Source organism: Myxocyprinus asiaticus, chromosome 36 (assembly GCF_019703515.2).
Source record: "Myxocyprinus asiaticus isolate MX2 ecotype Aquarium Trade chromosome 36, UBuf_Myxa_2, whole genome shotgun sequence".
NCBI lineage: Eukaryota > Metazoa > Chordata > Actinopteri > Cypriniformes > Catostomidae > Myxocyprinus > Myxocyprinus asiaticus.
In genome coordinates, this window is record NC_059379.1 from 1,714,151 (window position 1) to 1,730,000 (window position 15,850).

The window sequence follows — 15,850 nt, forward strand, 5'->3', positions numbered from 1 at the left end:
CAAGTCAGGTCACTCGGTGGCAATCTTGGGCAGCTATTTTCTGTGCGTATAATGCTCCTATCCACTATAATGGGGGGAAAAAAAATGTTTTTTGTTTTTTTTTAACTGTTGGTCAAGATTGCAATCAAAGGTAGGGGCCTGGGTAGCTCAGTAAAATACACTGGCTACCACCCCTGGAGTTGGCTAGCTCGCTAGTTTGAATCCCAGGGCGTGCTGAGTGACTCCAGCCAGGTCTCCTAAGCAACCAAATTGGCCCGGTTGCTAGGGAGGGTAGAGTCACATGGGGTAAACTCCTTGTGGTCGCTATAATGTGGTTTGTTCTCGGTGGGGCGCGTGGTGAGTTGAGCGTGGTTGCCGCGGTGGGAGGTGTGAAGCCTCCACACGCGCTATGTCTCCGTGGCAACGCGCTCAACAAGCCACATGATAAGGTGCGTGGGTTGACGTCTCAGACGCGGAGGCAACTGAGATTCGTCCTCTGCTACCCGGACTGAGGCGAATCACTACGCGACAACGAGGACTTAAAAAGCACATTGGGAATTGGGCATTTCAAATTGGGAGAAAAATAAATAAATAATAATAATTGGCTGCAAAATCTGATGAAAGTGGCATCATAAATTGTGCTTCTTTAGCTCTGATCACGCTAAAAAATGCTATTTTTCAGGCTGGTCCAGCTAATGTGCATGCATGTTCTCGAGTTCACAGACAATGGCAATGTCTGTATCGAAAAGGTGATTGGCTCTTTTACCTGTAAGGTGGGACCTTTTCTACTCCCGCCATATTTGTCATTACACGTTCTCCCATTCATTTTAATTCAAGTGGTCTGTCTCAGCTAAACTGTCTCTGTTCTAAACTTGTTTGAAGCAAACAAAAGGTGCTTTTTGCAAGAATGTCCCTTTCCACTATTTTCTATATAATGAACGTGAATGGGGACTGGTTCTGCCAAGCTCCAAAATGACAAAAACGCACCATAAAAGTGGCTCTTTAGCGGAGGGAAGATTTTCAGTGAAGAACTACTTAAATTTCAGTATGTTCCTCGCACAAAACTGTCGAATGATTTCAAAAGGCTCAGAATTTGGACTTCTTTTATGATGGCCGGGATATTCTTCAAAATTTCTCCTTTTGTGTTCCACGAAAAAGTCAGATTTGCTTCAACATGAGGGTGAGTATATGATGACAGAAGTTTAATTTTTTAGGTGAACTATCACTTTAAAGGTATGTTCTCTCTTTGTCTCGTCTTGGTTCTTTTTGATGCAGGTTGAGCTTGATGGAATGGTTGATTTTAGCTGCATGTAAAGTTTTGTTGCTCTGATTGTTTCTCAGTTTTTTTGTCTTTAGAACTGTGAGTTAAGACAGGGTAAAAATATAGATTTTTACGATTAATCCAGGCTTCCTTTCATATGAATTTCTTCTTATGAATTACAGCTTAAATAGAGTCCTACAATGCATCTTATTGCATTTGTATTTATGCATTTGCCAGATGTTCTTATGCAAAGCGGCTGACATTGCATTCATGGTATATGATGTATCTGTTTGTGTTTTCCCTGGGTGGAACCCATGATCTTGGCATTGCTAGCGTCATGCTCTATCAATTGAGCTACAGGAACACTGTATTGACATGACTGATGGGCAGTTACCATGATTGAAATACCATGTTTTAAATTGGACATAAAGGAGCTTGGAGTTTTCCTCAGTTTCATGGTCTTGAAGTTTCACACACAATCCTCAAGGTGTTGCAATGCAGGAAGTTGTGTGAGGAAGTTGGTTTTTCCGGGGCTGCACGGTGCCCTCATTCAAAGAGGAAGTTCTGAAGATGCTCTTGAGCTTTGACACTGTGAATGGAGGCAAAACGCTGGTTGTCAAAATTCTGACAATGTCCCATGGCATTTGATTATTCATGTGTGCCGAATTGTCATGCATTTGGATTGTTCTTTATTTTAGAGAGCGTAAACGTCCGTATTTTTATTTGTGTAGTTCCCTGTTTAGGGGAAATGTAGATTTCACATTTGTAGATGTGTGCTGGTTTTGTAACTGTTCTCTCTCTTTCTTTATGTACAGATGATTGTCGCAATATATAAAATGAAGATACATGTATAGCGCTGCAACTAATGATTATTTTAATAATCAATTAATCTAACAATTATTGGGGCCTGGGTAGCTCAGCGAGTATTGACACTGACTACCACCCCTGGAATCGCGAGTTTGAACCAGGGCGTGCTGAGTGACTCCAGACAGGTCTCCTAAGCAACCAAATTGTCCCGGTTGCTAGGGAGGGTAGAGTCACATGGGGTAACCTCCTCGTGGTAGCGATTAGTGGTTCTCGCTCTCCATGGGGTGTGTGGTAAGTTATGCGTGGATCGTGGGGAGTAGCATGAGCCTCCACATGCTGTGAGTCTCCGCGGTGTCATGCACAATGAGTCACGTGATAAGATGCGCGGATTGACGGTCTCGGAAGCGGAGGCAACTGAGACTTGTCCTCCACCACCCGGATTGAGGTGAGTAACCGCGCCAACACGAGGACCTACTAAGTAGTGGGAATTGGGCATTCTAAATTGGGAGAAAAGGGGATAAAATAAATAAAATAAAAAAATCTAACAATTATTCGACTATTCGGCAATTATTGCAACGATTAATCATTAGCTATTAACCAATTATTCAGCTTGTGCCCCGACTTAAAAGATTGTATTAAACGTGCTTGCTAACAATAAAGAGGACAAAATCATATTATAAAAATACATCTAAATAACATCACTGAATTAAAGGGAAAAAAACTTTTTATTAATTAATTCAGTAAAGAAATTCACTGCAAAAAATCCTATTGTTATCACGTGTTTTTGTCTTGTTTTCCATTTAAAATTGTCTAAAAAATCCTTAAAACAAGATACATTTACTTGAAAAGCAACATTTAAGATATTTAGACTTGCTTTAAGAGAATATATCTTAAATATAAGTGCGCATTTTCATTCATAATGTTTACACTTTAAAAATATTGGCTGCACAGATTCATAAATTCTTTGTAATTTTGGATATGTTTATTTAAAATGTCACTTTATCCTTGTGCTTCTTGGATAATCAGTCAAACGAATATTTTTTTTAAATATTATTCAGATGAATCCGTTATTCATTTTGAAGTCATTATTCGTGCCTTTCCGAATAAGGTATTCGGCTTCGGGCACTTCCCTACTTTTGGGAATACCCACAATTAATTATTTAAAGGGATAGTTCACCCAAAAATGAAAATTCTCTCATCATTTACTCACCCTCATGCCATCCCAGATGTGTAGGACTTTCTTTCTTCAGCAGAACACAAATGAAGATTTTTAGAAGAATATCTCAGCTCAGTAGGTCCTTAAAATGCAAGTGGATGGTGACCAGACCTTTGAAGCTCCAAATATCACAGACATTCAGTATAAACGTTATCCATACAACTCCAGCGGTTAAATTAATGTCTTCTAAAGCAATACAATTGCTTTTGGTGTGAAAAAGATCAATATTTAAGTACTTTTTAATTATAAAGCATCGCTTCCGGTCAGCAGCAGTATGAGTGAGTTCACTTGGTCTCTCGTGTGACGTATTTGCGTTGGCATGTTATGAAAATAATCTCACGTTCTTCTCTCAGTTGAGACATCCAAGCACACAAATGCACCATTGTGAGTAAACAAACAGATACAAATACAGGTCTTAACCAAAACCAATGAAGCTTCTGTACAGCGTTCCTCCTACTTACTTGTAAACAGCGCTGCTCTTCCTGTTCTCCATTCACTTGCATTTTAAGGACCTACTGAGCTGAGATATTTTTCTATTTTTTCTTCAAATGTGTTCTGCTGAAGAAAGAGAGTCATACACACTCGGGATATCATGAGGGTGAGTAAATAATGAGAGAATTTTCATTTTTGGATGAACTAACCCTTTAATTGTTTCCTTGGTCAAAGGGAACATATGGGGGTATTTAAATAGTTATTTTGAATTCATAGAGGTTTTAGCTCTTTTGTAACATTATTTTGTTATGTTGCAAATAGTTGTTTCGAGTGATGTCACCATCAAGCACAAAGTATACTTCGATTTTGACATGAATGCTCAGTGTCTGCGTACAGTTGAACGCGAGCCTGCCAAAGTATACTTCATTTGATGGTGCATGCATTCACAGGCGTTTGGAGCATGCGCGCTACGACTGCTATGAGACACTGGACTACTTCTCTTCAGGAGTTTAGACCCATAAAGATGTCTTTATAGTCCTTCAAACTCGAGTTACACAAATGCAGTTATCCTCACACGCGCTCTTGATGTGCAGATCCACTGACACGACCGTTATTTACTGGTGATTATGTCTTCTAGCGCTTGTTCGTGACGGCAACGGCTCAAATGTGAGTGTTGTCACCTTTTGGACACACTAATTAGTGCAACTAATTCCAGGTGCATGCATTCTGCACGGTTAGAAAAATCGGGCTGCATCGTTCAGTTCTCGCGCACTCTGCTGATGACGAAATTTGTGTCACGCGTCCTGTTTGACCGAAGTTTACTTTGGCCTTTAGGGAAATCTGTGTCCCCTTTGGTCAAGTTGGACCCTGTTCACACCATCTCATTTCTCCTTGTGCATGTGCAACTGAAGGACAGGTGTCTGTGCATTTTTGCGGAGAAATACGCTTATTTAATAATTGACCTAGTATCAGATATAATCGTAATGTTTTTAAACCAATGGTTCCCAAACTTTTTCAGTCAAGCCCCCCTTTACTAATCGAAAAATTCACACCTTTCATAGTAAAATGAGCTGTAATTGTTGCATAGTCATACAAAAAGCTATTTATTGTCTCTAAACAAGAATACAAAAGATAAAACTAAAGTTCATGTCATTTTGTTCAAATGTAATTGTGGTGTGTTTGCTTTCAAGTAAGGATGCACCGATACCACTTTTTCTCTTCCGATCCCGATATCGGAAATCTCAGTATCGGCTGATACCAATCCCGATCCGATACCAGTGTTGCTTTTTTGCATAATCAGTTTAGAATATCTTTACATTATTGTGTGGAACTAATTGGGGGTACTCTGTAATATGTAAAGAAACACAAACCTCTAACTACACATTATTTCAATATAAATGTATAGCTTATTAAGAAACACTTTATTGTTAACTAGTATACTGGATAATGTAGCAGCAAAATTAACAGTAATTCCAGTATAAGTAGAAATTTAGTTTCAACTTGTATCTGGACTTTAAAGGATTCAGGTGTCTTTTTTGTTCAATTTAGTTGTAAGATATCAGCTCACTTTTCATTCACACAGATATTTTTTGGAACCTGTTCAACTTAAATATTATTATTATTTGTAAACAAATTATAATAATAATAATAATAGTAATATATAGTAATATATCTCAATCGTGCACCTTTTGTCACGTATCCACCAGTCTCTCTCTCTCTTTCTTCCTCACTGCCGTCAGTGCTCACTCTTCCCTGAGTTCTGATAACACGCACCTGCATACCATTAGTGGCTAATCAAGGACTGCATATATACCCCGCTTTCACACACACTCTTTGTCTGTTTCTCATCGATAGTATCTCTGAGACTCCAGACCTTTCTACTATGTCAAACACACCTGTGTGTTCATTATTGCCTGCAAGTATCATAAGACTGTTGTGAGTTATCTGTTCATCATGTCTATACCCTGTCTGGATATTACTCACCTGCTGTTTGCCACTCTGCTCAACTGGATTAACTTACAATGTTTACATCACTGTTTCAATCATCTGTTCAATAAACCCTGCTACTGAGTTCATATCTCTGCCTCCGTGAGTCTCTCCGTGACACCTTTAACTTTTAAAACCCTCACGCTTTTATTTTGACTTCCTGAACTCTTCAGGAAGTCCTGTATGTGTCTGTTTGTGGGCACGTTCACAGTAGTTTAATTCGCTTCTTATTCAAATCCTGGTAAAATGCTCCTCTGGTGCCGTTCTAAATGCATATTATAAGTGAACCAAACTATTGAGCATCTACATCTGAGATGTTGATCGTGAGTAGCGCTCAAATATTGCACACCACGTGAAGGCTAAAAATAGCCGCAGGTGTGTGTGTACACAGAGCAGCGTCATTCAATAATGCGCTGGAGCTGTGCATGCATTTGATATATTTACTTATAAAACACAGCCTTTTGTTATTCACAGAGCTATCGCACGTCTTCAAGTGGTTTTGAATAAAATGCATGAGTCATATGAACTACTTTAATTGTGTTTTTATGGTTCTTTTATGTCATTTTTTGAGCTTGACAGTAACGAACATGACTAACACACAGTACCGGATTTGGATCGGGCTCATCAGACCGATACCTGATCTGTTTAAAAACGTTAGTATCGGAGCCGATACCGATCCAGGTATCGGGTCGGTGCATCCCTACTTTCAAGTAAAACTGAGTGTGGCAGTGCTTGTGAAATTTCAATTTTCGTTGAATTCTACTCGATTGTTATCCGGTTCTTTTTAGATTCATACAAAACAACGGACAAGGATCTCATTTTATGGTGGAAAGAAAATGTGAAGCGGTACGAGAAACTCTGAAGACGAGCGGATGCATTTTATAAAAAGCCAAATTTCACCACTTGTTTTTTTTAATAATAACATGTGAAATTATTAAAATGTGATAGTCTTTATGTAGGAGTATTGGTTTAAGCAGCAGGTGAGTGCAAATGTTTTTCTTTTATTTAAAAATATTTTTTTCCCCATTTTTATTAATGCATATTCATGATTTTTTTTTCACAAAAGAAAAGCATAGTTTGTTGAATTTAGCTTTTCAAAACCGTTCTTGGAAACGTTTATGACTACAACAAAATATAAATTTCACTCACATATCATACATGTCCATTTTTAACTTGCATTTTAATTTGAGTAATCTATTACTCGTATGTGTGTGTGTGTGTATATATATATATATATATATATATATATATATATATATATATATATATATATATATACACACACACACACACACACACACACACACACACACAGTTGTGCTCAAAAGTTTACATACCCATGAATGTTTGGCCTTGTTACAAACACACAGGGTGACACACACAGGTTTAAATGGCAATTAAAGGTTAATTTCCCACACCTGTGGCTTTTTAAATTGCAATTAGTGTCTGTGTATAAATAGTCAATGAGTTTGTTAGCGCTCACGTGGATGCACTGAGCAGGCTAGATACTGAGCCATGGGGAGCAGAAAAGAACTGTCAAAAGACCTGCGTAACAAGGTAATGGAACTTTATAAAGATGGAAAAGGATATAAAAAGATATCCAAAGCCTTGAAAATGCCAGTCAGTACTGTTCAATCACTTATTAAGAAGTGGAAAATTCGGGGATTTCTTGATACCAAGCCAAGGTCAGGTAGACCAAGAAAGATTTCAGCCACAACTGCCAGAAGAATTGTTCAGGATACAAAGAAAACCCCACAGGTAACCTCAGGAGAAATACAGGCTGCTCTGGAAAAAGACGGTGTGGTTGTTTCAAGGAGCACAATACGACGATACTTGAACAAAAATGAGCTGCATGGTCGAGTTGCCAGAAAGAAGCCTTTACTGCGCCAATGCCACAAAAAAGCCCGGTTACAATATGCCCAACAACACCTTGACACGCCTCACAGCTTCTGGCACACTGTAATTTGGAGTGACGAGACCAAAATAAAGCTTTATGTTCACAACCATAAGTGCTATGTTTGGAGAGGGGTCAACAAGGCCTATAGTGAAAAGAATACCATCCCCACTGTGAAGCATGGTGGTGGCTCACTGATGTTTGGGGAGTGTGTGAGCTCTAAAGGCACGGGGAATCTTGTGAAAATTGACGGCAAGATGAATGCAGCATGTTATCAGAAAATACAGGCAGACAATTTGCATTCTTCTGCATGAAAGCTGCACATGGGACGCTCTTGGACTTTCCAGCACGACAATGACCCTAAGCACAAGGCCAAGTTGACCCTCCAGTGGTTACAGCAGAAAAAGGTGAAGGTTCTGGAGTGGCCATCACAGTCTCCTGACCTTAATATCATCGAGCCACTCTGGGGAGATCTCAAACGTGCGGTTCATGCATGACGACCAAAGACTTTGCATGACCTGGAGGCATTTTGCCAAGACGAATGGGCAGCTATACCACCTGCAAGAATTTGGGGCCTCATAGACAACTATTACAAAAGACTGCACGCTGTCATTGATGCTAAAGGGGGCAATACACAGTATTAAGAACTAAGGGTATGCAGACTTTTGAACAGGGGTCATTTCATTTTTTTTTTTCTTTGTTGTCATGTTTTGTTTTATGATTGTGCCATTCTGTTATAACCTACAGCTGAATATGAATCCCATAAGAAATAAAAGAAATGTGTTTTGCCTGCTCACTCATGTTTTCTTTAAAAATGGTACATACTGTATATTACCAATTCTCCAAGGGTATGCTTTTGAGCACAAATGTGTGTGTGTGTGTGTGTGTGTATATATATATATATATATATATATATATATATATATATATATATATATATATATATAATGCTGTCAGTAGGTTAAAATTTTTAATCACGATTCATCTCATATTTTTTTGTAGTTAATCGCGATTAATCGCAGATTTTTGAAAATGCTGAAATTTGACACTAAATATTCTTTTCCTGTCTGTGGAAAAAGTATAAAGTATTATAAACAACAATGACATTTATCTTTAACCTGTTGTGTAAAGTATTACAATACCGTGATTATACCACAAGTTTCGGCAATTATCACAATATAAATATTTGATACTTGCACGTCTATTGACACAGAGCATAATTTCAACTTGTCCCTCAGTTTGTAAAATGAAGAAAACAATGTTCATTGTTCAAAACTAAACAGAAATGTCCTTCAATTAAATCCAACATTGAAATGTGTTACTATTATCATGAAATGCACATGAAAGTGACATTTTTGGCTTCTAAAAGTCTTGTGAATATCAGTGAATGTTCTCTGCATTTAATAATTCATTGCACAAAGCACATTGTGCTTGCAAAACCATGTTTATCTTTGCCGCAACCTGTATGTAATGTAGTCTTTATCTTGTTCTGGTCATGGTTTTTAAGGATGAGGAAATGTCATACAACCTGTCCATGTTAACTTAAATTGATGAGCTTCTACCGAGTGACACTGACGGATTATTTGGGAAGCATTTCCCCTAGCCCTTTAAACGTTTACGTGCCCGTTTATTTTATTGCAGTATATGTTTAGCTGCAATTTTTTATTTGCATTCTCCATTGTTTTTTTCCCCTGCTGTCATCAACCCTATAAGAATAGACTTTCGACCACTGATTTAAAGTATGTGACTGAGAGAAACAGGCCTCTGTCTGTCCGTCTCAGTGTCTAAAGCTCGTTTTTGAAGCTTTTTCATGCATGTAAGAGTCCGCTGTAAATCTTCTGACGTCTGATGCATGTGTGTCTGTGTTACTGAGTGATAAATATCTCCTGTAACATCTCTTAAGAATGAGGAGCATTCTGCATCCTTCCTCTGATTAGCCCATTCAGCCGCAGATGCTTCCTGCAGCTGCGCAGCACTTCCTGTCTGTAGCGAGACCCTTTTGTGCCGAGCGCGCCATCCCCACTTCAACTTCACCAGCAGAATTTCAATAGATTGTGCGGCTGGAAACGGAACGGCCATCTGTGCGTGTCCTCTGCAGTTTTCCTCATCTGAGTGCATTGGACACTGGGAGATTTGATTTGCGTTGTGAATGGGCCGCAGTAATTGGATTTCCTGAAGGAGTTCAGTGACTTTGACAAACAGAGTTTTGCTTCCAAATTTGACTCCGTATGGAGAGGATAATGAGACGTTGGAATCTCTTGATTGTGGTGGTGTTGTTCCAAAATACTCAATTCAAAGGGTGCTCAAAGTTATGAGCTACACATGAACCATTTTAGAAGGCAGTGATAATTTTGATCAATTGATTTAACTCTCCTGTTTCAAACTACAGTATTTCTTCCTGGGTAAAAAATATAGATTTTTCAGTTCATCTGAATCTTCATTTGAATTATTTTTTTTGCTCCCCAATTTGGAATGCCCAATTCCGAAAGCGCTCTAAATCCTCGTGGTGGCGTAGCACCTCAATCCAGGTGGCGGAGGACGAATCTCAGTTGCCTCCGCATCTGAGACCGTCAATCCGCTCATCTTATCACGTGGCTTGTTGAGCACGTTACCGCGGAGACCTAGCGAGTGTGGAGGCTTCACGCTATTCTCCGCGGCATCCACGCGCAACTCATCACATGCCCCACCGAGAGCGAACCACATTATAGCGACCACGTGGAGGTTACCCCATGTGACTCTACCCTCCCTAGCAACCGGGCCAATTTGGTTGCTTAGGAAGCCTGACTGGAGTCACTCAGCACACCCTGGGATTCAAACTTGCGACTCCAGGGGTGGTAGTCAGCGTCAATACTCGCTGAGATACCCAGGCCCCTAAAATTGGTAAAATTAATATTTTCGTCAAGTACCAAGTTAGATGGTCTCCTGTAATAATTAACAGCATTTGATGAGAGAGAATTTCTTTCATATGGAATCTAATTGAATCGAGAGCTTGTGAATCGGATTCAAATTGAACCTTGATATCGGTATCAATACCCAGCCCTACATTATAATAAATGCAGTTTTAAGACATCTTATTTATTGATGGATCAGTGTGACCAACCTGGTATTAAGATGCACTTCTGGTGATCTGGTCACGTGGTTGGCACTAAATACAGGTCTAAACGGGGTCTAAAACGTTTTGTGATCAGATCACAAAAAACACATACGAATGTGGTCAAAAACGCATCACATTTGATGTGTAAACGCTAATCTGTCCTGATGCGTCTTGGCAGCAACGAAGCACCACCCCTCACCTGTCAATCGACCACTGCGCTAAAACAAGAGCTTAAATTTTGCCAGTCACAAGCGGTTTAAAAGGATATAACCGTCCAATCGGAAAATAAAAAAGCGGATACAAACACAAGCATGAGAACTTCACAGATCTTCTTCAATGTGCCTGATATCAACATGCAGAGACACTTATGAGAATCACAAACATCTGCAGTTCAGGTAATCCACTAAAATAACGGATAATTCTGCTCGAAATGTTGATTTTGTGGTTAGATTAAATTGCAGATGCATTACCTAGAAACAGCATGCAGATTGTTCGTGCTATCTTTGTCTTTTCAGGCTTTGTTGCATTTTATTATCATGCAGTATCACAGTGACATACTGACTGATGTGTGTCATCATGAAACAGAGTCCCTCCCCTCCAAATCTGACCACAAGTGGTCACAGGAGACACATTTAAGCGACCAGGTGTTAACGGTGATGTGTCTCACCTGACCACATGTGATCGGATCACTCAAGACGCATCTTAATACCAGGTGGAAATGGGGTCTATTTGTAAAATCAATATTTTCGTAATGTACAGTCTGAAGGTCCCCTGAGTAATTAACAGCATTAGCTGAGAGAGAATTTCTGTCATAGGTAAGCAAAATTAACATAAGTGAAATATTCCCAAATTAATCTGAATTGAATCAAGAGCTTGTGAATCAGAATGGAATCGAATTGAGAAATCTGTATCAATATCCAGCCCTAATTATTAATGAATCCATGTTGATTTTAAATCCTTTAGTGCCAAGAGTTGAGGCAGCAGTTACAGGTTTGATTTTAAACTCACGGTGACCCAAAAACTACAAATATACTGAGATCAAATCGCCAGCGTGCACTTGAACATGACACCTGACACAAGTAAACGCTTTTCTAAATGTCAAGAAGCCAAGAGCATCTTCAGAGGTCGTATGATGGTTTGTTTATCTGAGAGGATGTTTGTGAGCTTTCGGGTCGTGGATGCTTTTGTGGGGCAGAAGTAGTTTTGCAGATGGCATGAGAGCTCTGAAGAAGTGTCACCTTAACTTTGCCCAACTTACATAACGCACCTAATAACACATCCGGTAGGCATGAAAAAAAAAATGTAGCATTGTTTTCCCCTGCTGTTGTGACCCCATCCGAACAGACTTGCAACCCATTTCTGGGTCACAATCCATCAGTTGTGAATCACCGATCTGAAGTATGCCTCTATCTGTCTGTGTTAGTGTCTTAAGCTGTTTTTAATTACTTATTTAAAGCCATTTCATGCATGGAAGAGTGCTATAAATCTGTCTGATCTGTGTGTCTTAAACATAAACATCTCTGAACATCTTGTTAACAATTTGGAGATCTTAAAAGAGAGATTCACATCCGGCAAACTTGTAAAAAATTGGTCCCTACACAGAGAAAGATTATACCTTACTGTATAAATTTACTTAATGTGTGACCCTCCCTTTTAAGACTGTATATTGATTCAGATTTTTCAATTATGATTTTCGATTCTTGAATATTTCTGTCATGTCTATTTTGCTCACACATAAAAAAAAAAATGTTTTATAGGCCTATTTTTCTGTCCGAGCTGATGTTTTGAATGTCACTGCTGTCATAGGCTAATGCACATTGCAAAATATGTGCGACTTTTCAATGCATTCGTAGATTTGGCTTACCTGTTATTCATTTTGGTAGGCCTAACACTTTCTATGCAGCCCATAAATATAATGCATGGTAAAGGCATTATAAATGCATTATAACACATATGAATTTATTGCATTATATGGATATATTGGCTCATAACACACCATTTAATATGTTATAACTTCTCATAAAGAATTATAACTACAGTTATAATCAATTATAATACTTTTATACAATGCGTTATAATACAATCAACATCCAGTTTTATCCTCAGAAGTTCTAATGTTATATACACCGATCAGCCACAACATTAAAACCACCTGTCTAATATTGTGTGGGTCCCCCTCGTGCTGCCAAGACAGTGCCAACCTGCATCTCAGAATAACATTTAGAGATTATATTCATCTCAGCACAATTGTACAGAGTGGTTATCTGAGTTACCGTAGACTTTGTCAGTTCGAACCAGTCTGGCCATTCTCTGTTGACCTCTCTCATCAACAAGGCGTTTCCGTCCACAGAACTGCCGCTCACTGGATGTTTTTTGTAAATTCTAGAGACTGTTGTGTGAGAAAATCCCAGAAATACTCAAACCAGCCCGTCTGGCACCAACAATCATCCATGCGATTATCTAATCAGCCAATCTTGTGGCAGCAATGCAGTACATATCATCATGCAGATACAGGTCAGGAGCGTCACTTAATGTTCACATCAACCATCAGAATGGGGAAAAAATGTGATCTCAGTGATTTGGACCGTGGTATGATTGTTGGTGCCAGATGGGCTGGTTTGAGTATTTCTGTAACTGCTGATCTCCTGGGATTTTCATGCTTAACAGCCTCTAGAGTGTATAGAGAATGGTGCGAAAAACAAAAAACATCCAGTGAGCGGCAGTTCTGTGGACTGAAACGCCTTGTTGAGAGAGGTCAACAGAGAATGGCCAGACTGGTTAGAGCTGGCAGAAAGGCTACGGTAACTCAGATAACCACTCTGTACAGTTGTAGTGAGAAGAATAGTATCTCAGAATGCACAACATGTCGAACCTTGTGGCGGATGGGCTACAACAGCAGAAGACCATGATGGGTTCCACTTCTGTCAGCCAAAAACAGAAAACTGAGTCTGGGGTGGGCCTACCATTTGTGTTGTCAGACCAGGCAATGTTTTTCCAATCTTTAATTGTCCAGTTTTGGTGAGCCTGTGCCCACTACAGCCTCAGTTTCCTGTTCTTAGCTGACAGTAGTGGTACCCGGAGGGGTCTTCTGCTGCTGCAGCCCATCCGCCTCAATGTTCGATGTGTTGTACGTTACGTTCAAGTACTCTGACTAATTACTTGAGTAATTACGAGGGGCAATCTGTACATGACTGTATATATAATAGCATGACGTCTTTGGCTGCTGCATTGCGTCTTGTTGTTCCAGTGCATCGTCTAGTCATTATTATAGGCTGTTATAAAATAATCTGTTACAAAATATACAAAAGATTGCATAATCAAAATATAATGCATCATATTTGGTCATTATGTGAAGGTTCGCTAACCCAACTCAACGTCTGTCTGTTCTTCCTTCAGGTTACCGTAGCACCAGTTTTTTTAATTGACTGTCTGAACCGTCTATTTTCAAATCGCGGTTGGCTTAACAGGAGATGCCATAACTATTGCATTTTTAATATGCATGTTAAGTTGAAGTTCAGTTTTGAAGACGTTCCATTTAGCTGCGCTCTGTCTAGCTATTTGAAACACTCACCTGCTGTATATGCATTGCTTCAGCACGTTGAGTCCACTGCTACACGTGCCTTGTGTGTGTGTGTGTGTGTGTGTGTGTGTGCCGTGATGCTCCATATTGTTGTTGCTGTGATGATTCATTAAGTATTCCGTTCAACTCGGAGAGTCGGAATTTCCACCTTTCAACTGGGGAAAGTGCAACGGAATGACACTTTATGTCAGACTTCTAACTTGGAAGCTCGTGTGGAAATCTTAAACTCCCATTTCGTCGAGATGCAGGAGTGTGTTACGTCACCCGCGGCAGGGAGGTTTACAGTCAGTGACAAACATTCACTTTTATTAAATAATATCCATTAACGAGTCAAAGTTCTTGCATTAAATGCTAATAAAATGTGTTTAGCAAACATTTTGCAGAGACAGGTGTACAAAACACGGTTAATTACACTCTCTTTTGATGATCGTAACGATAGCATTGTAGCATCGTATCGGTTTGGTTGCTATGAGACGTCTCTGACAATCAGTGTGCTCCTCAAAACATCTTTGTGTTTAGTTGTCATTTAATTATCTTCCTATTACTGTAAGAGTGTTGGGAATGTTGATTTATTGATGGAAAGGCTAAAGTGCATTCAGAAAAATTGAAACAATTTAGTTAATAGATTATCTAGAAATGTTCATGGTATTTTGAAGTGCTCACGATAACAATATTGTGCATGCTATTTATCAAAGTATACATTTATTATTAAATATTGGCAAATGTCTAATTTAAGGTATCATCTAAGTGCTGTCATGCAAATGCAGTATAGTGTAACCAGTCATAAAGCTTTGTCACATGATCATATACCAGTTATAAATGGTCTTATCCTGCTTTACGTAAAGTAACAAAAGCAATGTTTTATAAACAACTTGCAACTTTCAATACATAACAAATCAAGCTAATGATAATGTTATGCATAGAATACAATAAATTGAGAAATTTCCCACGCCTAACAGGATGTAATGAAAGTGGAACACAGGCCATTGGCTTAATGAAAATGTATAATAAAGCTTGCAAATATGTGAAAATATTAAAAGTATTTAACAAGCTTAACTTATAAAAATCACCCCTTTAAGTCGTCTGAGAATAGCAGATTTCATCAAAAGGTAGAAAAGAGAAAAATCAGGATGTTTACTCTGCACAGCCCTGATTCATACAGTTCAACTTAACGTGTTGACCTCACTATTTAATGACTTAAAAAGATTTAGCATAATTGTTACATCAAAATCTTTTTAAAACTGGCATTAAAGAGTCTTAAAATGTCTTAAATTTAATTCCACAGCTACCCTGTTTCATGCTTTAAATTGTGTATGGTATTTGTGTTTGATTGACAGCCGCTAGTGGAGTATGGGTACGACTGCCAGCGCTGCTCCCCAGCCCACGCTGCATGAGGGTTTCCACGGCAACGGGATGATGGACAGCAGGCGATCGCAAAGCAGCGGGTCTTTCAAGACTGTCAACATTCACAATAACAAAGCCAAATCCATCATCACTAATAAAGTGGCACCGGTGGTCATCACGTACGTTACTAAATTAACACATCCTGTGAGAGTTCCTGCAGACGCCTGAAACGCTGAAGTGATATTGGGTTTGTGTTT

General features: G+C 39.1%; 1 protein-coding gene across 4 annotated transcripts in view; it reads left to right on the plus strand.

Moving 5' to 3' along the window:
• Nucleotides 1-15,850, plus strand: part of pald1a (phosphatase domain containing paladin 1a) — a 129,623-nt gene that overhangs the window by 23,184 nt on the left and 90,589 nt on the right. For all 4 annotated transcript variants that reach the window (XM_051673591.1, XM_051673593.1, XM_051673592.1 and 1 more), the window contains exon 2: nucleotides 15,587-15,772. In XM_051673591.1, coding sequence (XP_051529551.1) covers nucleotides 15,600-15,772 — 173 coding nt within the window. In that variant the 5' untranslated portion in view covers nucleotides 15,587-15,599. The remainder of the gene's footprint in view (nucleotides 1-15,586; nucleotides 15,773-15,850) is intronic.